This window comes from Buteo buteo, chromosome 25 (assembly GCF_964188355.1).
Source record: "Buteo buteo chromosome 25, bButBut1.hap1.1, whole genome shotgun sequence".
Classification (NCBI taxonomy): domain Eukaryota; kingdom Metazoa; phylum Chordata; class Aves; order Accipitriformes; family Accipitridae; genus Buteo; species Buteo buteo.
This window is the reverse complement of record NC_134195.1, coordinates 7,783,757-7,811,592: the sequence shown is the minus strand read 5'-3', so window position 1 is coordinate 7,811,592 and position 27,836 is coordinate 7,783,757. Positions and strand designations below refer to the sequence as shown.

Here is a 27,836-nt window from a genome sequence, read left to right as displayed (position 1 = left end):
CGTTTCTTTTTACAAAAAGCACAACTACCACACAGAAATTAAATTCAGAATAGAAACCCACATTTTATCATACTTAAAACCTCTTACTTAAAACTCTTCTAATAATCTAGATACCACAAAGTGATTTTTAAAAAGTAAAATAACCAGAATGCTAATTAGCTCAAATTAAAAAGTGCTAGCTAGAAACTTATATTTCCTTTAACACTCTTATGGGGAATATTAATCGACAAAACTTCTGCTGTTACTTCCTAATAATTCTCTTATTAGGATATGTCAACTTCTTTCAAATATCACCATAAATTTATCTTGGATCAAAATGATACAATTACAAATACTGCGACCCCAGACTGAAAACGAGACAGACCTTCCCTAATTCTATAAAACTTCACTGCATGCTCTTAGATAAATTTTAAAGAGTCCTCCAGGCCCACTGCATACTAGGTACTAGAACAGAATTCCACGACACTGAATACTGGAATCAAGTAAAGCATTTTCTATTTCTCTCTGTCTGGGTTTTCACAGTATGTAAACCTTGAAAGACACATGCCTATACTCTAAATACAGATCAGCCTGAAAAAAAGGCTAGATGCAAAAACTACTATGCCCTCCCAAACTCCCCATCAGAATCAAGACAACAAGGTATCATACAGACAAAAAGCTTCTATTTACTTAAAATGAAATCTAATATATATGTTATAGTTCTTTTTCATTATTGTAGTCTGTTTAATACCATACAACTTTGTAATATAATAAACAGGTAGTTTTCTTCAGAGTGCCAAAATGCTTCATTATATTTCATGGTACTAACAACTTACACACTGACAATTTAACTGAAAGGAAACATGGAGCTATGTGCACACACGAGTAGTTATCAGACCAGAGAAAGTGTTGTAATGAGTGAGTGGAGACAGCAGGGTTAGAGCCTGACTCATGTGAAAAACTGCTTTTATTCAGAATTTCTGCTAAATTCGTGCACCTTTTTATGTCTTAAATATTTTAATGTATGATGAGCTCAGTAAGTTACCTAAGATGTCTGCAACTGAAAATTAGAGCAAAATTATGCCCCAAATAAAGACAAGAATGACAAGAACAATTTCCTTAGTCCATGCCTTCCTGTGCCCTGGCCTGAGATGATGCTGTCATCTTGTCTATCTTCATTGGACTCGTCGACTTTTTCCACATCGCAGCAGAGCAGATCCCCCCATGAGCTGATGGAGTCACTTCATGTGAAATTCAGGGCAATGCAGAACACATTGTCCTCAATGGAAGGCAAGGTAGAGAACCTCTCATCAAAAGCTGGGAAACTAGACAGGCACATGGTGAATGTGGAGCAACGGATGGAGAAATCAGAGGCCAGGACCCAAGTCTGTGAAAAAGAAATCGCTGAGAATAAATCTGTGACTAATATGATGGTTAAAATCTGCTGCTCTTTAGAATGAAAAAAAGGGAGATACTAGGGTTGAGGGAAAGGAAGCCTAGAAAACATTCACATCTTGGGCATTCTGGCCATGGAAAAGAGACCCCAAACTATGAATCCTGATTAACATATGTTAATCTTCTATCTTTAGAACATGAATGTTAAAGATGGCATGTATGTAGAGAAGTAACTTCTACTACCCAGAAAGTCTATCTCCAATTCGGAGACTTAGGGTGAGAATGATAGCAAGTTTTTAAATTTAAAAGTTATACAATCTTGGATGAACTCAAACAAGAAAAAGAAAGTATTGCATAAAAGATTCAAGATTCTATTGACACTAGGTAATTGTGTAGCAATGCAGATCAAAGGCAGGAACCAGTACCACTAAAGAAGTAATTTGCAAAAAAAAAAAAAGAAGTAGCTGAAGCAGCAGAATCCAGTATTTGGTAAAAAGTGATTCATAAGGGTTTCATTTTGTTTATTTTTTGTTTCGTTTGTTTGGTTTTAATTTGGAACTTTTTTTCTAATAAGCAAGACCTGGAGAAGGCAAAATCAGAGAACAGTCTGGAAAGCATGAAGCATCAAAAAATGAAGTGGATTCCATGTTAAAGCATGGATGTAAAAATATGCTCATGTTCAAAGTTGGTCCCAACTACCTTTTTATTTCATTTATGTAACATGTCCCCAAACAGAATTGTGTATGTTTAACAGCATAATTTAGCATTCTGTATTTTTGATATTTTAGAAAAAGTACTTTTCCATGTGATACATGTACCTACTGGACCATATTTACCTCTGGAATGGCAAAATTAAACACATGCTGTGAAGTGTGTCACATAACTTTCTAAGATACTGTAATGTTAGAACAGCCTAACCTGCAATTCCACCTTTTCATCTAAGACCATAACTAACTGTAATTTCTTTTCCCCAAAAGGAAGACAAGCCACGTACATATGAGAATGCAAGCAGAAACAACAGGTTTTATTTTTTGTTGATAAAACCACTGTACATGGAGATAAAAAATTAATAAAGAGACTAAAAAAATATTAGGAACTGCAGCTAATGAGATAGAGATTATAAAAAGAGTGTTAGGAAAAAATCCTTTCACCAAAACAATAGGTTGCACAATCAGACTAAGTATCAAGAAAGAAAGAGCTAGCTGCCTGCCTGTGTGCAAGCCAGTGAGATTGGATGCTGAAGTTAAAGAAATGAATGTGTGGATATCCAGAAAAAGCTGCCACAGTAAGAAACTGAGTTTGTTATACAATGAGGCTGAAATCTGCTGTAGCCTTAAGTAATAAATATAGTAGAAGAGATACTACTGAATTTGTGAATCACAAAGAACATGCTAGGCATCAGCTAAACTTCTGTAATTTAACTGCCTCACTCTCCAAACATTGCTTGATTGTATGAAGTCACACCCTTATCCAGTCTAAGGTCCTAACAAAAATTATGAAGTCACTGTCTAAACCTGAACTACCAATAAATAGTTCATACACAAGCTATACTACAGAAAATCCAACTCCATAAAAACCACAGCTATCTTTGTTACGCACTTATATATGGCATTGCAAACAACACAGCAGAAACTAAAGTCTGGAGGATTCTGAAAAGTCCTTAAAAAGTTAAAGGCCAGTGGGTTCCACAAACGTATATTCTACCTCAGTTTTGAAGTGTTCTTAAAACTACAGCAACAAAGACAAATAAAATGGCATCACTTCCTGTAATACCTTGTTTCCAAATGTCTTTGAAAATTGGCAGAATTTATTAGTTTGGTTGTTTTTTGTTTTTTTTTTTAAAGTACTAACATTTCAGAAATAACCATGGAAGAACAACCTGTCTTTATCCACCTCTTGAATCAACAAAATAACACTGAGTTGTAAGCTTTTTAACAATAGTACTTGCTACCACAAGGTTGGTAAAAAGTGCATGTACGAGGGACAAAGGAGAAACTCAATTTTCACATCTAAACTGAAATGAAATAGCAGCTGCCCCTTATATATACACTTTTTACCAACCTTGTGGTAAAAACTAAGTTTCAAGCTGATCAAGCAGAGTGGTGGAGAAAAAAAGAGAAACAAGTTGCCTATGTTTAGCAATATACTTTCTCATACTAAATGCAGTTCAGGCAGTATAATAATAATAAAACTTGGTAATAAAAGTATGCTTTGTTTCCATTAGTATACTACTACTTGAGGACACAGAAAGTTACACATTTCTGAATTACTTCAGGCAAGTAAGGAATTCTCCAACTACGACAGATGCCCTGGTTTTGAAGAAAGAAAGTACTGGAGAGACAGAACTCATGAAGTTGCACAGACTTTCTAGAAACGTAAAATGCTCTTACGACCACCCAACTTAACTCATTGTACACAGATATTGTACACAAGCAATTCAAAAGCCAACTTCAAACAATCAATTTCTCACTGGCCATGTGCTGTCATTTCTACTTTTATAGCAAAAAACGTTTCAGTAGCCTTTTAAAATTTATTTTGTACCTTCTCTGTTAATAGACTTACTTAGAACAAAGTGATCTCAGACAATCTGTATTTATTTCTTATTTTAAATAATTACTTAACATTATATCTTATACGCAACCTCAACGAATGTGAGCAAAACCTAAAACTACTCTAAAATAATTCATCCATACTGAGCAAAGCTAACTAACAAGAAGTCACAGTGGCATGTTATTACTGAGGCCACAGAGCACCATGTTGTCCAAATATACTTCTTTTCTGAAATCCCCTGCATGAAAAAATCAAATTCATCCACTGTGCACTTTATTAATAACTTTAAGGAAAAAGTGTTCAATAATGACAGTTAAAAACATACAGACAAACAAACAGACTTATCTGTACCTGCTTTGCCATTCAATAGCTTATTCTTGTAATATTGCTGTTCAATCTGGGGGTTTGCACCAGGGCGCAGTGGTGCCTTTCCTGCACCTCTGTTACTAGTAACAGCTACTGGTTTTCCTGTGGAGAAGAAATGCATATACTTGTAAGTCAACATCTATAATAGCTTACATTTTAATAATAGCAAAACTAGGGTAAGATCATAAAGATGCCCGCTTTATTTTTTTATAATTTTTTTCAAGCTTATACACTCTTACAGCATTAAGGGGGAAACAGCTATGAAGTGACTTTGCACTGTGACTATCAATTTGCTGTCTTAATCGCAGTCACGTGTAAACAAATGCTTTTAAACAGTGGAAATACAGCCATACTAGTTTGTCTTTATTAACAAGTATAACTGGAAGCTGTGAAACTTCACCAACACCCTAACGATTCATTAGTTTAAGACACAGCAGTGTACTGATTTTAAATACTTTTATCATGTTTATTAAGTAAACTAGGAGAGTATACACATACCAACACACTCAGTTCCACTTGTTTAATTAACTGTACAACATCAAATCTTTAATAAACTTTTGACTTCTTAGTAGTATCAACACCTCCATAATTTTTCCACAGGAAGCTAATTTATGCACTGGAAGTTCTGGCAGACTTCCATGGAACAGAAAAAAATATTTGCAGAAAAGTCCTAGGTTCTTTATATTCCAGTAATGGAATTTGAAACTTGGCAGGAAATAAAGTTTTAAAGACCCAAACATACCAGGAGTATCTCTGATACAATTGCTCCTGCCTTTGGACAGAAGAGAGCAAAGGAATTGTATATAACAGGTTATTCTTTCCCAGGGCCTACAATAGCTGGGTGTCAGATGGTCACCACTGCACCAAATCTTCAGACTTGTGCATGACCAGAGTTCAATGTTTGCACAGGACAACTACTATCTCCACTTCTGAATTGTACACTTGTAAAAAACCCACCAAAACTTGCTAAGGAGCTCCACTAACTCTTCCTATGCCCTAATGATGATCACACAACTCAGACTTCTAAATGGCAAATGAATTGTTCATCCTCCAGGCCTTATAATACTTCATGTGTAAGAGCTTAGATAGAAAAGGGAAGGAGAAGCAAATTTCCCTTGAAAAAGATACATCGGGCAAAGAGACAATTAATTCTCAGCCTTGACCTTTCCACTTTTCTAGTTAAACAAAGCTCCTTATGTTACTTCAGGAAAACTATTAGGATATCCCCCCCTTTTTTTTTCTTTTTTAACAGAGAGTGACCAAAACCCACTTTTGGTACAACTAGAATTTGATCTCCAATTTCTAATATGGTAGATTTAAGTCTCAGTAAGATACGTGCAATGTTACAGAGAATGGTTGCTCCACATTTTACTTCTCTCTTCTTTAGATAATGAAAGACGACAACAAGGAGAATTCCAGTTCTCTCTTCCACTTGCTTTTGGATTGTAAGAAAGTAAGCAGGAATATGAAAGTTGCACGGTCTGACTATCAAAGATGCCAGTAAAAGAGATTAACATGGAAAGTTCATTTTGTAAGTGTGCAATTCTGGTTTTATTTTTAAAGCCTTAACTGAGTAAACTGTAACATGTAGATAGAATTAAATACTGACCTTTGAGATCTGGTCTATTTCGGATAGCCACAGACACAAAGAAGCAATCCATATCCACGTGCATTATACAGCTCTGTGGCTTGGCTGAGCTCGCAACAGACACATTACCTAGTATGAAGATACACCAACAGAAAACTTGAACCCTAATTTACACACTCTGGTACTACTCACAGTAGTCATCAAGGACTATTATCAAGTTTTTACAACGTTAAATTATAAAGAATTTTGTTTCTTCTCACCAAGAAGATATTTACATTTACAAAATTCTCAGAGAAATGTAAACATAAACAGTAGACAAACAGCCTAAAAATGCATCAACTTAAAGTTTCTACTTTATTTTCTCATAATTAACACCCTATACCTAACAAGTTCCCCCAGTCCAAGGAGATTAATGCACGTTGTGGGAACTGGATCTTAATTTCGCTATGTTAACACTGAATCTGGAACAGAGAACTTTACTTCTTTTTGTTCATCAATCAGAAGACTGTTCCAAAAGATAAAAAAAAAGTTTAGCTGCACTAAGAGCCACCATTAATTCTTCATGAAACACACCAAAATTAGTTTTAAACCTCTCAGGCAATTGGATTTTGTCATTGCTGTACCTACACTCATGCAAACGTCCAGCAAAGATGAGCAAGATAGCTCCAGACTGAAAAACTTACATGCCTAAAGCACTAGAAACACTTGTGTCAAGTATTCTAGAAGTTCACGTCTGCATGTCTCCTCTGACCTACCCGAGGAGGCTATATCTAACAACAACAACATCTTAACTTGAACAATGCATAAAGTATAACAGTGAAAAAATACTTCAATACATCAAATGAATTGTTCTGCTTAACTTCTGAGTTAATTACTGAGTAATCTGAAAAATGTTTTCCTGTTTTTAATAATTTACCATTTGAACTCATTCTTTGAAAAATAAGGACTGTCTTATAAAGGGCATATTTACAAATCAAGTGATCAAGTTAATGCTTAAGCTGCTACTTATCAACTGCAACACAGTCATTAACTATTTGAATACACTAGGCCAAATCAAAGAGAAAATAAAAATATATTAGCTTATACCATAATTTGATGGAAAAAATACACATCAAGGTAGTTCATAAGCTAACATGTTTTATAATTGGGGTGTCCTAGCACAAACACAGAATCAGCTAATTTATCTAAACAGTAATTTTTTAGGATGTGGTAATTTATCGTCAAGCATATTTTCATAAGATTACAAGTGAGTATTTTTACAGTACAACAGAGTCAGAATCTCTTCGATGGTACAGAGCTAGCCTTTTAATTGAGCAAGACTGTAAATGAGAGATTCTAAAGATGCAAAATACTTTATCTGTACTTGTAACACTTTGTCTCTCATGAATTACACATATTTTTTCATTTTGGCCCTTGATGTAATGACATAAAACATTTCTCTTCTGTCAGAAGCCAGGTTCAGAAGTCTCATATGACATTGCTACCCATTTAAACAGACCCAGAGGTATATAAAACTCTTACTAACAACAACAAAAAAATTTAGATTTTAGTTCACTTCCACATGTTACTCATCTTTTAAATTTTCACACTAAACTATAAGCAGCAAGGTTTTTCTTCTGTTTTTTCCCCTTTCAATTTTCACACAGCAACTACAGACTTGTGTATTTAGATATATATAGTATTTTTTCCCCTTGATCAATCCACGTATCTTGGTAAAGTCAGGAATATTATTTCTACAAGGAGGAATTGAACATAGACCAGAGTATCAAATTAAGTCACATTTGAAGTTAAAAAAACACCAACCAAACCCAAAAGCAGTTGGATTCTTTAGTTTTCAGTGCATCAAAGTCACCAAACTTTTCCACATAGCCTGACTGTAATGTAAATATTGAATACTAACCTACATAGTCTCAGTTAGACTTTTAATGTACAAACAAAGATATAAGTCACCTTCTCAACATAAACCTTCTTAAACAAGTATCTACCTGTGTCAGTTTTAAGTGCGGACCTGCCTGCTTTCCATTTTTTTAATTTTTCCCTTCCTGGAAAGACACCGCTGTTTTTTCTCTGCAGGCTGTTGACAAACTCTGTCAATTCACACTTCCATGTTGATATATGATGCAGTCTTGAACGTGAATAAAAGTCAGAAATAAAACTACAATCTGAAGGTTTGGACACAGGTAAGGAAGCTGCCTTGCTAGGAGTAGGTACAGAAGTGCTTTTTGTGCTTGAAGGCCCCTGAACAGTGGAGTGGTGAGCACCATTTATTTTAGCATTACTGTGCAAAGATGAAGATGAGGATGAATTACTCATAGTCCTATGTGGATTCCACGAGAAGTCTGTATTCTTGTTGCTTTGCTGCAACTGCTGCGTTGTGCAGTCTCTAAAGTCAACCATGCCTTTTTCAGTCTTCCCCTCCTCCTGCACAGGGCCTGGAGAGAACCTACTTGCAACACCGTTGCCGGAGGGCACCCAGCAATCCTGTGTCTTTAAGGCACTGGTAGAAGTATGTGTGTGTCCATTAAAAATGGCAGTGCTGTCTTTGTGAGACTGAATCCCATTTTGTTTCCGTCCAGGAAGGATCTGCTCCAGCTCCATAAACCCAAAATCATTGCTTTCTTCTTCCTCTTCTTCATTCCAGCTACTTACTCCATTAGGTGTGATCTCGTTTTCCATCTCACATTTGTTAATATGATTTCTGAAACAGATATGATTATTTAATACCATATCTTTTATAAAAAAGGCACATTTACAGGTCATTTCAAGTGCTAAGTATTTATCTTCCTAATTGTTATCAGTATATACTTGAGTAGTTTTTACATCCTCAAGACAATTATCTCAAACTCTGTCCTCTCAATGTCACAAAATATTGTATTGCTGTACAAAAGATTTCATAGATTTGGTGTATTATTAATGCAGCACTACCAGAAGTTTACACAGGAGTGACCAAAATCATGCTCACATTAGAAAAGCTATTTCCAAGGACTGTAATTTGACCAGCAGTCTCCAACTGAATTACAATAATTACTTATTTGCTAACAGAACTGTACTACCATGGGCAGCATGAACAGTGCAGGAATATGCAAACCATCAGAAGGAGTAATCTTTTTATCAAGAGATGTGATTTTCCTTATCTAGTTACAAACAAACAAACAAAGAAAAAAAGAAAGTATACATAGAAAACTTACATTTTTTAGAAACTTACTTTAGATTAACCTGTTAGATTTATTTTCTTTCAAGGAAAAATCTGTTCAAACTCTATAAATCAAACATATTCTTGGCTTTTGACAAAAACCCAAACAAATTAGTTTTCATCTTTTAAGCATATAAACCAAAGTATTCTGCCACAAATGCACTGGCAATTTACATTTACTCTGACAGTATAGAGGCAAAGCTTTCATTCAAAAAAGTAACTGTGTAACAAACCCTAAGTGGAATTAAAACCAAAGCCTTCAAGGGTTGTGCATACTCCTGATCTGCGGAAAAAACCCCAACCATCACTCCCAACTCGCAAAGGTAGCAATTTAAGTACACAAAAAAAAGGTGGGAAATGATCAGCTATCCAGTATACCAGTGAAATCAGAAAGCCAATTAACTGTGACAACAATTTGGTTAAGATTATCACAATCATAAATTAAACAGAATATTTTTGAGGAGTTTCATGGTTGAAAGTGGTATATCCAGTGGTACATATTTAGTATCAGTGGCTAGGGCACGTTTTTAAACTAATGCTTTTCAGACTAAATTGATATTTTTGGAAGTCTGCATATTCTCATTTGAAAAATATTAACAATACAATAATAACAGGTGCTGGTGCTTGTATCACTCTGTTTAAAATATGGGTAAGAAATACTGCTTAGGATATTCATTTTGTGGCACTGGTTTTATTTTTCCTATATATAGTCAAATCCCACTCATGTGGTAGAGTCTTCTCAGCATTTTGCAGAACTGGATTTTAAACAGATCAGCGGACTGTGGAAGAACACAGATCACCATCACAAATCAGAAAGTATAACATCTTGTACAGTATCCTTGGCTCTGAGCAGTAGCATTGGACCAGATGACCTCCAGAGTTCTCTTCCACCCTCAACCATTCTATAATTTTATGATTCTTGCCTCTAAACAACAAACATGTGCTTCTGAAAAAGATGCAGGAACCCTCTTAAAAAAATCTACAGAATAGTCTGTTCAAGTGGAAGGTTTATTTCCAAATTCGTATTCCTCTACCAGTTAAAAGTTTTGCTGGTGCTTTCTGTTCTATTCCCTTCTCAAGGTCTTTTAGGAGAATTTTTTATATTGTAATTGGATATTTTAATCCATCTTCTCTCTCAAGCATGACTTAAACCTTGGTATTAGCATACTTAAGGTACGCTGTGACTTTTTTTTAAAAAAGAACTTAACTGGTATGCATTTACATTTGTTCCTAGGAACCTTTAGCAAAAGTAATCAAATCATACCAGCTTTTTGTTTTTGAAATAAAGACCTACTTTTTAGTGTCACTAGTCAGAATCTGTTAATGTATGCCTGTTGCTTCTATACAGATATGCTACATCCTAGGATTCCCAGGTCATGTTATCAAGCAAAGTGTGGTCCAAAGACCAGAGACAAGGCTCAGAGTCAAGGTAACTGTAGTTCTGTCCTCAACTATTCATATAGCTATACCTTCTTTTTAATTTCAGTGCCTCAGAGCTTCTGTCTTATAAAGCTGAAATGAATTTTAAAAATGCTAGAGAGTTATAAATGCAAACCCATTATGGGTGAATGATTAGCATCTGCATTACAAGATCAGAAACACTTACACCCTGTTGAGATCTTTAGCTATATTGCTTGGACCTGGCATGGCATCTTCAGGTTTGCATATGCTATTAAAGTTGAGACCTTTTTGAACACTTGACTGCTTGGTGTAAAGCTGATACGGAATGTGCGAGAGGAGACGTCCAGCTTTAATGCTGAAACAAACAAACAAAAAAGGAATAGGTTACTACTTAAGACATTTTAAAAAACCCAACCTTCTACGCTAAAAAATACCTCATATACAATAAACTATTACTTTGGTCATTACCTTTTGCTGTTCTGCTATATGTACTTGCAGTCCCACAACCCCTTTCCCACTACTGACTGGATTGACCTGAAAAGTAATTTGTCATGTGGAGACTGGTACTACAAAAGACATTTGCACGGTTGTGTTGGGCAGTTGTCTACATCCATTTCTCTTCCCCTAACTATTTAATTTCAAAAACAAAATAAACAACGCCCAGTCAAAAAAACCCTGCTGAGTGGTCCAAGTTATTCTAACTGAACAATGCTGACTGAGCTCTTTAACTTGAAACAATGCAAATGCATGTGTTCTAAGCCAATATGGGCAGAATTTGAAGGAGGTCAGCTAGGATGTGGTTCACTATTAAAGGAACTACTTTTTCCATTCCAAAAGGATAACTACCCCTTCTTGTGAGAAAATTCACTGAAGAAAGCTAGACAGAAGAATAATTTCCAAATAGACCTTCCATAAATATCTACCACAATCATTCCAGTTCTGTCCTGTGTGTTCCACTGTTCTATGTATCTCCCTCTTCTTTTTCTTCTTCCACTGAAACTGCAATTATACTTCAATAACTACTAAATTCCTTAGGGAAGTCATGGACTTTAAAGTGGAATCCTCTCAAAAATACACCACAGCATGATTTCATCTCTCCACCCCAACGCCTGTTGCTGGCAGTAGAGATAACAGCCTTCCCGGCCTATACTTTGAACACTGGGTCAGAGATGCTGAAACTTCTTACAGCAGCAGAACCTCTCTCATATCAAAGAAACTTAATACCAGTGTTCAGTTTTGAAGATACAATTGGATTCAAATTTTTAAAGAGAATTTAGGTCAGTGACAGATACTGTTTTTCTGTTCTTCAACACCTGAATGCTTTCTCTTGGAGATGTGCTTTTTAACTAGCTCAAATCTGTACTACTGTCAAGGGAGCTGGACAGTGGAACAAAAGCCCTTAGGAGCTTTCTTGCTGCAATTAGAGAAGAATATAGTGGGAGATCGCATTTCCCAATTAGATAAATTAAAACTAGTTAGGCATATACATAGAGATCTGGTAAGGTTTCTATGGGAATGGAATAGTAAAAACAGCCCTAAAAATACTTCAATTAAATATTGTTTGATACATGAATATATAGCATTCATAAAGGAACAACATTTACATTAAACATGCCAAACAGAGTTAAAAATACACATGGTAGAGTTCCAAAGCTTTCTTGTAAAGAAAGTGGTGATGCAGCAGCTAAGCTTTTACAATGGCTGGTTAGACTGTTTCTTGTAACACTGCGTGAACCTGGGTGCATAACAGCCCAGGTAACATTTCAGAAATCATTACTGCAATTTCAAGATGATAAAAAACCCCACATTTATTTAAGAACTTGTTTATGCTAAGGTTTTAGCTACTGGCATAGCTGCATTACTAGATCAATACATGGTTTGGTTTTTTCCAAACTGTATTAAGATGCAGCAACAGGAATCCTGTTTTAGATGCATCATTCAACATCTTTCCCCATTCCACACTCCCTGGATCACAGAATTCATAATCACTAAAAAAAATTAGGTTGGAAAGGACCTCTGGAGGTCTCTAGTCCAAATACTGCTCAAAGCAGGGTTATCTTTAAAGTTAGATCAGGTTTCCCAGGGCTGATCTCCAAGGGCAGAGATTCCAAAACCTCTCTAGGCAACTGTTCCACTGCTTACTCTCTTTCACTGTGAAAAATCTTTTCCTTATACTCAGTTAAAATTTTCTTTGCTGCAACTTGCCTCTGGTCCTCTTGCTGTGTATCTTGAAGAAAAATCTGGCTCCACGCTCTCTGTAACCTCCATACAGGTAATGAAAGACAACAATGAGATCCTCTCCTAGTATTCTCTCCAAGCAGAACAAAACGAGCTTCCTCAGCCTCTTGTCACATATCACATATTCCAGGCCCCTATTCATGTTGGTGGTTCTCCTCTGAACTCACTCCAGTTTGTCAGTATCTTTCTTGTACCAAGAAGCCCGAAATCACAGATTCAAGATGTAGCTTCAGAACTGCCGAACAGACTGGAAGAACCACTCCCCTTGACCTGCCAGCTGTGGTGTTGCTAATGTAACCCAGTCTGTTGTTAGCCTTTATCTCCACAAGGGCACACCTGCTGCTCCATGGTCAACTTGTAGTCCACCAGGACCCTTAAGTCCTTCCCTACAAGGGTGTGTCTTGGCCAGTGAGCCCCTAGCTTGTCTGGTTGCATGGAATTAATTCTGTCCCACGTGCAGGACTCTGCATTTAACTTTACTGAATTTCACGGTTTCCGTCATCCCATTCCTCCAGTTGTTGAGACTCTCCAAAGGGCACCCCTGCTCACCACTGTATCAATTGTTCCCTTCTATTTGCTGTCATCCACAAACTTGCTGAAGGTACTTTCCACTGCATCACCAATGTCTATATGGTTAATGAAGACATTAAACTGCATTTGCCCCAGTTATCAACCCTTCAGAAATGCCACCTGTAACCATTTGCTAGTTTTGACTGTGAACTCTTGACCACTACTGTCTGAGCCAGGCCGTTGAGCCATTTCCTCATACAGCTAGCAGTCCACTATCCAATCCATATCTCCCCAATTTGACTAAAAGAATGCAATGGGGGACCATGTCCAAAGCCCTACTGTAGTCAAAGCAAATGGTATCTACTGCTCTCCTATCATCCCATCATGTCACCATAGAAGTCAACCAGGCTGGTCAGGCATGATTTGCCACCCTAGATATATAGCTTCCAGGAAGGTATCTTCCATAGTCTTCAGGGACTGTGGTGAAGCTGATCACAGTGCAGTTCCCTGGATCCTTCTTTTCTTCCTTTCTGAAGACAGGCATGACATCTGCCTTTTATCCAGCCTTCTGGAAAATCTCTGATTGCCATGAATTTTCAAAGATGACAGAGTGGTGTAGCACTGGTATCAGCCAGCTTCTTCAGCTCTTTTGGATGCATTCTATCTGGTACTGTAGAGTTGTATATGTCATGTTTCCTTAAGTAAACCATAATTTACGCTTCCTGTATCTTTGGTAGCATTTCTTTTCTCCAAACTCTGCCACTAGGTATACAGGCCTTCACGACATGAAAGCAGACCTTGCCACTAAACACTGAAGAAAAGGCAGTATTGAGTACCTCAACTTTTTCCATTTCCTTTATCATGAGGTTGCCCCACTATTCAACAGCAGGCCTGCTCCATTTGCTTCTGATATAGCTATAAAAGCCATCTCGCTCCCCTTCAATGCTTTGCTAGTTTCCAAAAAAAGTTACTGTGTAAAAGTAATGTGGCATCTCTTCTGAAAGCTGTACTCTTTTAAGACAGGTAGCTTTTATTTATTCAAATACTTTGCATTCTGAATCCTCATCAGAAAAAGGAAATTAAGTGAGATGTACCAGACTAGTTTTTTGTTTTTCTGGGGAAATTATTTTAAACTATTTTCTTCACATTTGTGTTAGATTAACACAGATCTTTAAGAAAAACATTCACTCAATCTGAAACTCAAAATAAGGAATCCACAAACTCTACGGGTAGCTCTTTTTAGTGGTTAGTTATCCTCAACCTTTGAAAGGTAATTTTATTATAAATGTCAAAGAATGTTTGTTAAAAGAGTATTGAAATTTGAAAGTAAAGCTCTCAGATCACCTTAATTTGGCTTCCATTGCACACTGCACAACAACCTTGCCAAGCTAATTATGTCATTTATTTTTCAAATAAAGGAAGAAAGATTTAGAAAGGAGGTCTGCCTGCAAGTCTCTTCCTTCATTTGTTGCAGAAATGGAGAGGCAGCAAAAACACACAAGGGGAGTGCAGAAGGAATGATTTTGCTGCTAAAGCAACCACGTACTACTCTGCAATACTGGATTTTGCAACTACTGTTACCACAGGATCTCTATGTGATGCCAATTAAACCAAAATTCTAGAGCTACTTGCATTTAACAACAAGTTTATGAGAGTCTGACTTTAGACCATAGTTCAGAATGTTCACAGTTCAGAATATGCAAAGCTTTTAATGCAGCAATGAACTTCAAAATATGCCTTCCCATCCTTGTATAAGTAAGGCTGAAACTTCTTATCTTACACAGTTCACATAGCATATTCCAGATTATTGAGATTTTTTTGTGTTTTACCTTAATGTCTTTTTGATGGCTCTCAAACAAAAAATGAAAATAATAGCCATTGTAATAAGTGCCGTGGTAAGTTCATTAATCTTTGGAAAGCAGACAGATGCTAGAGTGATAAGCACCAATAAAAGACAGGAATTAATTATTCATTCCATTATCAGCAAAGAATTTGAATCACATGCAGTAAGTAAGGAACAGGGTTACAGAGACAAGAAGCAAAACCCAAGTCACCATATTAGCAATTTGCAGCCTGAACTCAGTCTTTTCTGTGAAGAGAATGTGGCAGGTACCACAGTGAAAAAAGATGGCATGTGATCATGTAATTAAGGACTAGATCATAATGTGTGCACACAAAGAAATAAATCAAAACTCCGCAGACAAACAATCTTTTGCAACTTTGGATGACAAGACTGAAGATGTAACAACACTGCTTTACCAGCAATTTGTGACAGTAACATTTTAGGGTTGTTTCTTAACCAAACTAGAAAACCCCAAATCCATCATATTGCACTAACATGATGTGCACATGAATATTCAACAAATTTGGAACCTCTACATCCACTGCACTGATTTTTACCAACTAATCTACTGAGGAGAACATCATTTGGTATTCCATATGCAGAGATGGAGTATTTAACCAATGAGTGCTCTTCAGTACTGTTGAGAAGAAGGAAAAAAAATAAGGGGTTGTTGTGAAATTAGCTTTTATTCCAGATTCTGACATGAACCCTGTTTTACTGAGACAGTGAGTTCCCTGTCTCCTTGTGCCCAACCCCATGTATCTGTCTATACTCAGTTCTTCTGACTTATTCTACAGTACAGTCTTCTAGAACCAGGAGATGCAGAACCTGAACAGAAGATGACATAAGGAAAATTTTGGGACATTTCATACATTAGGTTCTAGCAAGTCTCTATTGAATGTATACAAATTGATTTTTCCAACTTGGTTAAAATCATAACGAGCTTTAATGGCATCAATGAAAACAGCCATATCTTTCAAATAAAAACACACCTATCACCAGTTTTTGAAGTCCTTAAACTCATGGGTGAGGCCCTGAAACTGTTTAAAAAAAATGTACCTAAAGTCTTTTTCAAATTGAGGAACCTATAATTTCTGACTAAAGTTTAAAAAATTTACCGTAAAGATACATAATATGAAACAGCTGAATCCAAAGGGATGAAAATCAGCAAACTGAAAATAGGAACTGCAAATAGCATTTTACAAGCATGTATGCAGAACAGTTCCTTGCCTGTTTCTGCTGGTCATCTAGGAAAGAGGCTAGTTAAGAATAGCATGACACTGACAGAATGATTTCCAGAACATATTCCTGCCTGTTCTATTTCCCATGAGTTCCTCAGATGGAAGAAGACAGATGCAAGCCAGATTAACTGCTCTGAGCCTGGCTATCATAAAACTAGTGGGTTGGGGTTTTTTTTCTTTTTGCTTTCGTTTTGTTACAAAGTCACAACATAATAAATGTTTAGATAGATTAATTTCAATTTTATGAAAATGCTTTTCAACTGACATTCTTCTTTATTTACAGATGAAACTTATGCAACACACAAGGCAAGAGGTTAAAAAACAATCACCTCGCACTTATTTAAACATACTGAGATGCAGGCTGATTGAATATTAAATGGAATCAGAAGGGCAATGTTAATTTTCCTGATATGCCTGAGACTTTCTGAATGTTCTTAGTGAAGTTTCTTAAGGAACAATCATTAAGAAGCATATCTTCAATGTAAAAGTGGTATTTTTACTCTGCTGGTGCAAGGACAGGTTTATTTTAAATGAAACCATAATCTCAAAATGCAATCTTCTATAATGCTGTTTTTCCAGATTTTTCTTCTTTTTTTTTCCTCTAAAAGGAGAAATCTCCAAAAGCAGTAAACCTAAACTTACCTCTCCATGATCCACTCTGGCCGAACTACTTTTTCTCCTTTCAATTCTTTTATTTTGGCATTTGGAAGATTTGTGGCAATGATGTGAGTTGTTTTTGATCTGGAATAATACACATGGTATTGGCCTCCATGCAACATCATTAGCCGTCTTAATTCATCAGCTGAGGGATCTATAAAATTAAAACCAGAAATATTCCTGTTTTGTGTCAGCAAGTACAGTAAGAAAAACAACTTTAATTAAGAAATATGATGCCATCATCAGAAAGAGTGCAAACTATTGTTTTTCTCCTGAAAAACCTTACAAGTTCTTCAAAGAACAAATCAGAAAAGCATTTCTGAAATGTAGAAAACTGTTTCTGAAGAGACTTGATTCAACATGTAAACATTCTACTTGTTATAGAGGATCTTTCCACAACATAAATGGGCTGGGGGGGGGGGGGCAATACTCAAGTAGATTTAATGCTAACATACATTAAAAAACAATTTACATCAACGTAACACAAAATTAGATTAACTCACTTGCCTTTTTACCAGAGTTTGGGAGAGTAGTTTATACCCAGAAATAATAGAAAATAATTAACATCAAAAGGGTTTAGCAAAAGCACAGAACTCCTACTATACAATTTCTGATTTACTCAAGCAGTTAACTCACTCTTTCTTTACCAGGTTATTCTTGAATTGTTACAGGGAACAGAGAATACCTTAAAAACTAACATCTCTTCTTATCCCCTCAATCATGTTAAAAAGAGTACTTATTATTTTGCAAGCAGAGCTATGGGGGGGGAGTTTTAGCTTTTGGAAAACCTTTGCAATGGTGTCACACTGACACTAAAAGGTTTGGGTCAACACAAACAATGTTCTGAAGAGTACATCTGGCACAAGATACTAAAAAAAAAAAAAAAAATCAATATGGGAAGGAAGACTTCTTTTTTAAAGAATACAGTTACAATTCCTCCCAGTGGCCTATTGTCAACTCTCATAATATTTCTAACACTTGATTATGCCTCTAACTTTCAACTAAAAATAGCACACATTTTCTCCAAGCGTTACCTTTCATACTCCAGCCTTTTGGACAACCATCTTGTAGAGCTCTATTTAGGAACTAGCACCTTGAAGAATATGGAAATGCTAGATTTTCACTAAAGAAACTACCTGTATTAAATAACTGATTCAGATGTATTAATAGTTTAACATGTTCACCTTAACCTTTTTCAGTCTGTTTGAGCCCTGTGCTCAAACCAGTACTGCTCCAAATCATAGAAACTGTATGTGTCAGTTATGTAATAGTCACAACATTCCTGGCATAGGTCCCTGAAAAAGGCTTCTGGGAAATTTCAAAAAGGTTATTAAGCTGCTTTACAGAACCCAGGAGAAATATGAATGTAAGTATGGTAGATTAAAAATCTTACTCCAGTTAACATGCACTATCAGTCCATTACAGACAATGCATATATATGTCTTACCTCTTCTCTTGTTCCTCTTTCAACTATTAATGGGTTCACTGTCTCAAGCATTATGCCACTCTGAGCAAGAAAACCCCAGTATATCCACCCAAACATAAGATTAATGCATATACTCCAACCATCAATAGTTTGGAAAATTAAAAAATTAATATATGTAGGAGTATGGAGGAAGTTAAAAGGTTTCATTTCATACAATAAGATTGCAGAAAGGTGGAAAAATTTACTCCTATTTCTATCAGTGACCATTCATGTAGATTTAGTAAAGTAATATTTATATTCAGAACCTAAAGCTGATTTTATGTTGAAAACCTTAATCCTGAAATACAAAGGAACATAATATACTAAACACATACAGTAATTGTTATGCATTTACTTTGCTGCAAACTGAGTTGCTGCAAACTCATGTGTTTTAGTTCTTTACTCCACTTAGGATGGTAAACAGACACTAGAACAAAACAGAACAGATCCTTAAAAAAAACAAAAACTTCACCTGTAAAGCCATTGACATAGATGGCGACTCCACTGAAGATACTTGATGAATTTCCATCCCTCTGTATGGCTGAATCTGACCGGAATTGATCCTCCAATTTCTTAACCTTTGCCGACATGTACCCACCCTAGTTTTTAAGTTAAAACAAAACAAAACCAAACCCATGATGCTAGTCTTATTTTCTAACATTTACAGATAGAAACTCGTCAATTTTAAGACTGGAAAGGTAAGCAGCATTCCTTCAAATTGATTTTGGTTGACATACAAAAGACATACTCTTTTTCCAAATGAAAAATAGCGAATCCTCCACCCTAAATTCTTATCTACAAGATAACTGCATCTTGTTACCAACATGGCAGGATTTATTTCATACTTCTTTCATCTTATCCTATAAGAAAAAGATTCTATCTATATAAAAATTCTTATAGAATAAAAAGAATGAAGAAAAAAAAAAAGGGAACGATGCAACTTTGGATGCTGAATTGGAGGCTCATTGCCTAAAGAAAAAATGTAAAGAATATTCATTAAGCTCCATGTATTTTCAGTTCTTAAATATATATGAGACAGTAGTATTGTAAATATTTATGTAAATTAGGTGCCTCAGTTATTGTTTGTCCCACTATATAGAATGTGGTGGAGACAACCATAAATAGTTTTAAAATTACTTAGTTTAGTTTTTAAACGGTGATTTAAAGCTATTTGAGGGTCTGCGATTATTAACAATGCAATTTAGCGGATTATTGTGAACGAAGACTTCAAAACCTGGTAATTTAAAAAATTTCTTTTGAACTTAATTATGTGTTTTCAAGTGAAGCGAAAGAGTTTAATTTATAGCATACCTTTAGCATATATAACAAAACTGTAAACCCTTTTTAACCACAGTGCCATTTACCTCTTTAAAAAAAAAAAAAAGCCACTTGCTTTTCAACATACCCATATTCCCCAGCCATCGCCATCAGCAGCCCGTTTCCGCCATCCACCCCGCCTCATACTGAAGCTTCTGCATAGAAGAACAATGCTTGATCAATTAGATGTTTACTAATACCATCAGTGGCATTTCAATGATGCATTACGGGCCATCTACAGATTATCACAAAGATTACATTTTTCAATGGGCTTCACTGAAGTATACGAGCTACACAGTTAACCTAGAAGTGAAAAATTGCATAAAAACGTAGTTCCTCAATTTTGTAGTAATGCATACTGTAGCTCCTGCTATGTATCAAAAAACCACACATGAACCTTTTGTTTTATTCGCCCAGAATACAAAAAACTCATTACAATGTTCAGTTTCCATTATGATTTATTAAATTCTTCCTGCTCATCATACATCTCTTATGAAAAAGCAGTAATAAAAGGTTCTTAAAAACAATTGCCACCGTTCATGCAAAATATTGCCCAAGTCAGGAACAAACTCTTATTTCCTATTTGATACTACCTACATGGTGGGATGCAGGCAAATACCTCCTGGTACTCAACACTAGATTAATTTCACCAATGGATTTACAGCTAATCATAAAGGTCCAAATACTTGTTGCTCCAATGCAACACATCACATAAAAGCAAAAAAACCAAAGGCCATCTTATTGTCAATGAAAAGCCAGTTGTTTAAATGATCTAGTATGATCTATAGCTAGGTTTGTGATTTGTTTCTTTGGGTTTTTTGTTTGTTTGTGTTGCTTAATAATAGATAAATAAATAAACAAACCCAACCGGCCAAACTGCAGTTTTCCTTTATGCAAGACACTTATCCCTGGACCATGAGCTGTACACAGCAGTGTCCCCAGATGAGCTATTAGTTGGCTAGAACAGAACTGGTGGAGAGAAAAAGAAATGTATTGGACTGTGGCCAACTGTTCACTGCACCCCAGTGATTCACATTAACTACAGCTGTTGTAACACCAATTTTAAAATATTGATTAATGATATAGTAGGATCATGAGGTCACTGCCTGCTATTACATCTCTCACTTTCTACTCTAACCTGTTCCCTAAATAAAAACAGTTTTGTCTTTTAGGGCTATGAGCTCTTTGAGTGTGAGGACAGGACACTAAAACTAAAAGGCAGAAGATTTAAGTCAGTCACCTTTATTTTATTAAATATTTAACTTCTATTCCTCTACCCTCCATAAAACCGCACAAAACTACAGTTAATACACAGAAGGAAGTCAACTGGGTTTTTTTCATGCTTGTCTGCTTTTGAGAAGATACCTATTCTCTGGACTACCCATAGCATCATCCAGTAACACAGCGCATAAGCTTCACTCAGCCTCCAGCCTACCAGAAAGCACAAAGAGCTGTGGATGGAGATAACAATGCATTTTGGTCATATTCCTATCCAGGCCTTGTACTGCACTGTTCTGGAGACTGCCTCATTTATCACATTAAAATTTTGTTTACTCTGAACCTGGCTGAAAGTTGAATCCTAGCTTTCGTCTCTTAAATCCCCTTTGTTCTAGAGTTACCAAGCAGGCATAGTCTAAAATCCAGTTAAACCACCCTGGATTGCAGGCAAGTTTGATTACAGAACAAGACACAGCCACAGGAAAGTTTTCATAAATTATTTTCATGGAATACTGCAAATATGTCAAATTAAGCAACCATAGAATTATAGTCAAAGCAGGTATAACTACCTTGAAAAGACAAGCTTCAGTTGTATGTTTCAGGACCTCTGCAAACACAGGAAGATCATGATGCACCTGGTTCTATTCTTCTTATAGTTGCTGTAATTTGATACTTAACCTACACACATATATAATTATGAAGATTAATCACATGTCAAGGAGATAAGCTCTACACCAACAACCAAAACAAAGCAACCCCTCTTCAGTATGTTGTATTTTCTCTCTAGGTACCTGCATTTCTTACCTGGAGACCAATTTCCAAGACACAAGGCTTTCTGAAATGAATTTTTAGTGGTTTGGATTATATCTCATAGATACCACAGAACTCTTAAGGAGCAGTGAGAAAAATGAGAGGAGACGAGCTAGATGACCACATGAAACACAATATTGACATTTTTCCTGTAGAGGACAGTGCATACTGGAAATGGCTAGATGGTTTCTTTTATATGGAAAATTTGTATGTTTCCATCAGCTGAAGTCAACTGTAATTCAAATCTATCACTTATGGCTAAGAAGTTCTTGGAGAAAACAGAAAAGTATAAGTTCAAGAAAAAAAAAAATAGAAATGTCATCTAGTGTTTTTAGATACTATAGGTATCAGTGTATGAGCTCATAAGAGACACCAGAATTTTAACTACTGATTACCCTTTCTCCTTAATAAATGTTGACAAAGTCTTAAAGGGTGGCTACAAGGACAGAAACTCTCTCTTCACAAGGAGCCATAAAGAGAGGACAAGAGGCAAGGGGTACAAGTTGTACCAGGAGGGGTTTCACCTCGATATAAGAAAGAAATTTTTTACAGTGAGAACAATCAATCACTGGAACAACCTCCCCAGGGACACAGTAAAGCCCACATCACTGGAGGTTTTCAGGCTGCAACTGAACAGGGTGCTAGATAATCTCATCCAGGCTTCCCTACCCACGAAAGGTTGGACTAGATAGTCTTTTAAAGACCCTTACAATCTGGGCTGTTCTATGATTCTAAGTCTATCAAAAAGAAAATCTCATACAAAAAGAAATTCTTACTCTGAAAAGAAACCAAAGAACCTTCAAGACTGTATGAAATGAACACTGTAAGTCATCACAACATCAGTCTAACAAAGATGTTCTCTATTCCAATCACTGAGTTCTTGAGAAGATAGGATTTGATAGGTAGTTAACTCTGACCCCTATTGTAGACAACCTCTTGCTTAAACCAAAATATCTAATGCCTGATAAACTGAAGAACTGCCTTCATGAGGGTAAGCTTTTCTGAAACCTTGAAACACATTTAACTTTTATTCAGGACACTGGGAGGTGAGGAAGAAAGATGTCTAGTCTAAAAGCCGTTAGATCAGAACACCACAACCAGTGGGGCCAATCAAAATCAGAATCATGGGTATATGCCTGGTTTGATTAAAACTAGGAATCAGAAAACAAAACTACTTCAGGTTAGTGTGTTAAAAACATGACACATCAACTGCTCAAAAGTTGTCTTCCTAGAGCCTGCAAAACTAGAGAAGCTAGGCTGTAATGCCTACTTACAACATCTGATAATGATTTACCATTTCCTTGGCAGATATGATTTTTGACTCAGCCAGTCCACTTAAATTCTAAACACAGGAATTAGGAACATGGTACTTCAGTGATTACTAGATGCCTCTGGCTCAAGTCTTGAGAGTCATGGATTATTTTCTTACAGCTGATATGAAAACCGAGGAGGCTAATTTCTCCCTTTGTAGTTCCAGGAACTAAATGATGAACCAAGGTTTCAGGACTAAGGAGAATCCCCACTGCTAAAGACTTGTGTTTACAGTGAGAATTTTTCCTTGAGAATGAAGACAACCTCTACAGCTGCCTTGCTGAAACCTAAGGAACAAATAAGTGTGACAGACAATCAGAGGAAGAGTTAAGCAAGATTTGAAACATGCTTACTGGTTCATGAAATAAGAAATGTAAAGACGATACAATGCTCCCGCTATAGGAATCATGATGAAGGGATAAGTAAGAGAAATGCTTTGTAAAGAATCCTTGAAGTGGGGGCTGGGGGTGGTGGTGAAAATCAAGACGGGACTTAAACAGCCATCACAAGCAGGCCAATTTTAGACAAGAGTTCATGTTTTCTGTGATTACAGTATCTAACTTGTTTCAGAACAGTTTTCTCTGTTTTCACAAACTCAAGAGCACAAATGCACGGTGACTCAGTGAAAGTGAACCACCATAATTAACAGTTTTCAGGGTATCTCCAGAGCCTGAAAGACAAGCTATAGTGACCCTTCGCCCAGAGAAAAAGCTTTTTAAATAAAACTGAAATGCTCAGTCTGGACCTGTGAATGCAAAGAAATCTTCAACAAACTGAAACTGCACAAAAGCCTGTAAAGGTAGAAACAGTAATCCTAGGAACAGAATCCAAGTTTTCAGTGCAAGAGAAACAATGTTTCAAGGAAAAAAAAGTCAAGTTAAGAACTCCTGTGATCAAAATTAACATAATTTGGCCCTGCATCTCTTTCTAGACCACATACAAATGGTAAAACCTTACCATTGCACAAAATAGGGTTCTTTAAAATTCAAATTTCTATTGGGTGATCCTTTTCAAAACTGAAGCTAGAAGAAAAACCAAGAGTTTTTATGCTTTGTAAATGACTGGTGGCTCAGAAATACTCAATGCAGCTCACTAGGAAAAGATATGCAACATCCCTTTGCACACTGCTTCATAGGCCTAGCATTATACTTCCCAATCCACAAGCACTTAATCCTATTATTAAAGACTGTTAATCAAAGCCTACAGATCAGGTAATGGAATGAAAAGTTAAGTCTACATTTTATGAATTCTATAAACACATCTGAGCGTATAGAAGAGCTGCACAGCAACTGTGAGATTTTAGATCCCCCAAAAAAGAACGTAGATGTGAATGTTGATGTTAATATTTGTTTTAATCTCATCTGTAGCACATACAGTCTCATGCAGGGAAGTTATTTCTTTAAAATACTTTAAATTCAGGATGGTGTGGTTGGAAGACAAGTGGCTTTCCATTATCTTGGGCAGCTGAGATAACACAGATAACGGAAAAACCCAGACCAAACCACAGGTATTATGGGGAAAAATGCTTGGAAGCACAGAATACAGACCTCAATGACTCTGTAAGAAGTGAATATGGATCCCGATAGGCTTTTTAATTCCAGGTCAGTACTAGTCCTGCCCAAACTTAAGTTGTCTCTGCCATACTCTTCAGCATTCCCTTTTCCAGGTATATGACACAGAGACGTTTCTGCTGCCTCTTCAAGTAGTCAACTTGAATCTGGCAGAACATACACTTTATGGCTCTGTACTACAGGAAAGCATATGAACTATTTCCAAAGACAAAATGAGGCTGCACTGTGACTCAACAAATAACCCTGCCAAACTTGTGTCTAAATACATGGCACAAGTAACTTCTAATCCACATAATCCAATTTTGGGTAACTGAAAGCTGAGTGAAAGTATAACACACTGTAACAGCTATTTTGCATTTCTGACCAGAGTGAACATCCTGTCAATGTCCTCTAACGCAAAAGAACTTGATTTAATTAACATATTCAAACACCACAAGCCTTATTCTTGAAGGTGTAACTCTACTGCTAACGGAAGTATGGATATCTTGGGCCACTGCTAATGAGTATCAGAATCTTTTGCTTGAACTGTAGATTGAATCCAGCCCAGCTCAGCAGGGCTTAAAAGTTGTTTCCATCAAGTGGGTATTTTGTGGCCTGTTTGAGTTTCATGCATCTACATTCCAGCTCCCACATCAAACTCGCCACTCTACTTGGCACTAGTCTGCAAGCTCTTTGAGGAACGAACTGTCTTACGTGTTTACACATTTCTCAGCACAAGAGAGTCCTATTCTTGGCTGAGTCTTCTGGAAAAGAGCTGCTGCTACAGGGTCTAAAGCTGTTTTCTACCACATATTGAAAAGTTCAGGATCCAGCAAAAGAACTTAAAAAAAAAAAGTTGAAAAGTTTGTTTCTAAGATACTGTATTTTTAAATCCCCGTGATTTTGGACACTTCATACTGTTGCATATAAAAATAAACTAATCGGTATGTTGCAAAGCAACTGAATTTTATTCTAGGCAGGAAACAGTCTCAGGGTGAAGTTTCATTAGATGGTTGAGTCAACTTGATGGCTGACTGCCACCAAAACGGATGGTTCTGCTCTTCAACCTCTGCTGGCCTAACAAGCTTTATCCCTTCTCTACACTACCTCCAAACTCACAACCGCTATGTTCATATAGGTGCTATGTGCAATTCAGCTCATTAAATCAATAGAAAATTGACATAATTTTATGGGTTAGTTTCCTGCCAGTTCAGCAAGCTGAACTGACTCACAAAAGCATCAGACAAAGCCAAAGCAGACAGGCCAGAATAGAGGAATGGATGGAACTGTTCCTTTCATTGCCAGTGGGATCTTAAGATTACCTTAGCCATTTCTAGAAAATGACTTTTAGGATCATGGCTATAACTAACTTACTGTCGTGTAAATGTGGATATGGAGTTGCAGCGAGCTAGCTATTCTTCACCAACCAGCCCTGCTTATGTTTTTCCCCCCAATAAACAAGAGGGGTAGGCTACCTTACCTTTTCCATAGGGTAAGAGTTTTCAAAGAAAGTTACAATTGAACAGCTCCCCATCTTACACCACATATGCCAATACGATAATCACTTCTAACTACAAGCACCTGATGTTACAGGGTCAACCAGGAAGTTCTGTTTTGCAGTTCAATCTTTGATGATATTTTAGAGCAACAGAAATGAAATGAGTTGAAGGACACTTGAAAAATATCTGTCCCCCAAAACACCCAACACCACCCTCATCTCCTGTGAGTAAACTTAAGAGTATAAATTAGGAAAGAACAATCATTAAGATCTTGGGAAAATTAAATATTAGACACAAAACTGTTACTGAGAATGAGAAATTTAGAAATAGTGCTTTTCTAAAATATGAACACCCATGGCATTTGCTAGAAAGGTGAAATACCATACAGCCCACATAAAGCATGGAAAAAATCAAATCCTTCAGAGTCAACTCCTTTATGTGTAGATGACTATTCTAAAACTGTGCATTTGAGCTTGACAGCAAGGAAATGATACTCTGACCTTCAATTCAATCACTCTCCCAGATAGAAACACAGGAACTCTTTGCTAAACTAATCCAGTTTCCAAACTGACTATTTTTGCAACTCCAAATGGTCTTTACTTCAGATCTGTTTACTTCAACATCAAGGACTAAATACTTTACATACAAGTGACAACTAAGAAATATACATTCCTTTTGCTGGCAAATCATCACAATGACCTAAAGCAGTTGTACAGCAGGTAACCATTTATATGAGAGCTCTGCAAGACAAAAGTGTTCAGACCATTTCAAAACTGACTTGGAGTCTGGGACAGGTGATTGTTTTAATTGTCACAACTTAAGGAACCATGAGCACGAGGTACAGAAAACAGCATCACTGCACAGTCTGCACCAGCTTTGAGCAATCTGTTTCCAAGAAGATACTCTTTTTGCTTTTATACGTGGCATTTGAGATGGTTAGTTCTTTGAGAAATAGCAAGCCAGATTCGAGTTGTGACCAACTGTCAATGTTTCATTCCCCTCTAGGAATAACACTCAGTAGCAGCTACAGTCCATTTGGAGCTTGTCACAAGTAGTGGTTTAACTTGGTTGAATTTTTCTTCTGCTCACAGAAGACTCTGGCTTCAGTTTCAACATTTCTGCATTTTTTGATAAAGTTTCCCCCTCACTTTTCAGAGTTCCTCAGTGATGAGTGGCTCTTCTTCATAAATTTTCATTGCTATATTTAACCATGTAGCTCAATTCACTTTTTAGTTCAAATATCACCTCTTTAATATAACTGTTCTTACTGCCACAATACACTGGCATGTTTCAGCCAACTTCAGCAACTGGCTTAATTATTTCTCTTCTGCATTTACATTCTCTTGGGCTTCAACCCCAAGAGGACTTCGCACACTCACAATCTTTATGCCAGCTTCTAAATGCCTAGATTCCAGAATAAAATTCATTTAAGTAAAATCAGAATAAGAAGCATAGCTTGTGGCATTAGGACTCTCAATAGCAACATAGTGAATGGATTGTAAATCACCAAAAGGAAATTCTCTTTCTCTCTTGGACTTCAGTATCTGAAACAATAAACAAGATGAATAAGTATATGAGTTGGGTAGTCTTCCTTCAAGCTCCTATGTTTAGCTGTCTACAGTATTTGAGATCAGAGAACTGTGCTACTCTCTTCTTTGAAAAGGAAGAGTGGAATGTTGATTTTTCTACCTAACAAATCAACAGA

The 27,836-nt window shown here is 36.5% G+C and overlaps 1 protein-coding gene across 7 annotated transcripts in view; it reads right to left on the bottom strand.

Moving 5' to 3' along the window:
• Positions 1 to 27,836, bottom strand: part of REV1 (REV1 DNA directed polymerase) — a 63,001-nt gene that overhangs the window by 28,265 nt on the left and 6,900 nt on the right. For 2 of the 7 annotated variants that reach the window (XM_075057430.1, XM_075057432.1), the window contains exons 2-9: positions 21,531 to 21,639; positions 19,832 to 19,898; positions 18,899 to 19,025; positions 16,947 to 17,115; positions 10,678 to 10,827; positions 7,864 to 8,576; positions 5,900 to 6,007; positions 4,276 to 4,392 (exon numbers count right to left, since the gene is read on the bottom strand). In XM_075057430.1, coding sequence (XP_074913531.1) covers positions 4,276 to 4,392; positions 5,900 to 6,007; positions 7,864 to 8,576; positions 10,678 to 10,827; positions 16,947 to 17,115; positions 18,899 to 19,025; positions 19,832 to 19,888 — 1,441 coding nt within the window. In that variant the 5' untranslated portion in view covers positions 19,889 to 19,898; positions 21,531 to 21,639. Of the gene's footprint in view, positions 1 to 1,024; positions 1,351 to 4,275; positions 4,393 to 5,899; positions 6,008 to 7,863; positions 8,577 to 10,677; positions 10,828 to 16,946; positions 17,116 to 18,898; positions 19,026 to 19,831; positions 19,899 to 21,530; positions 21,640 to 27,836 lie in introns of those variants that run through there. The other 5 variants (XM_075057431.1, XM_075057433.1, XM_075057434.1 and 2 more) reach the window with 5 other exon arrangements.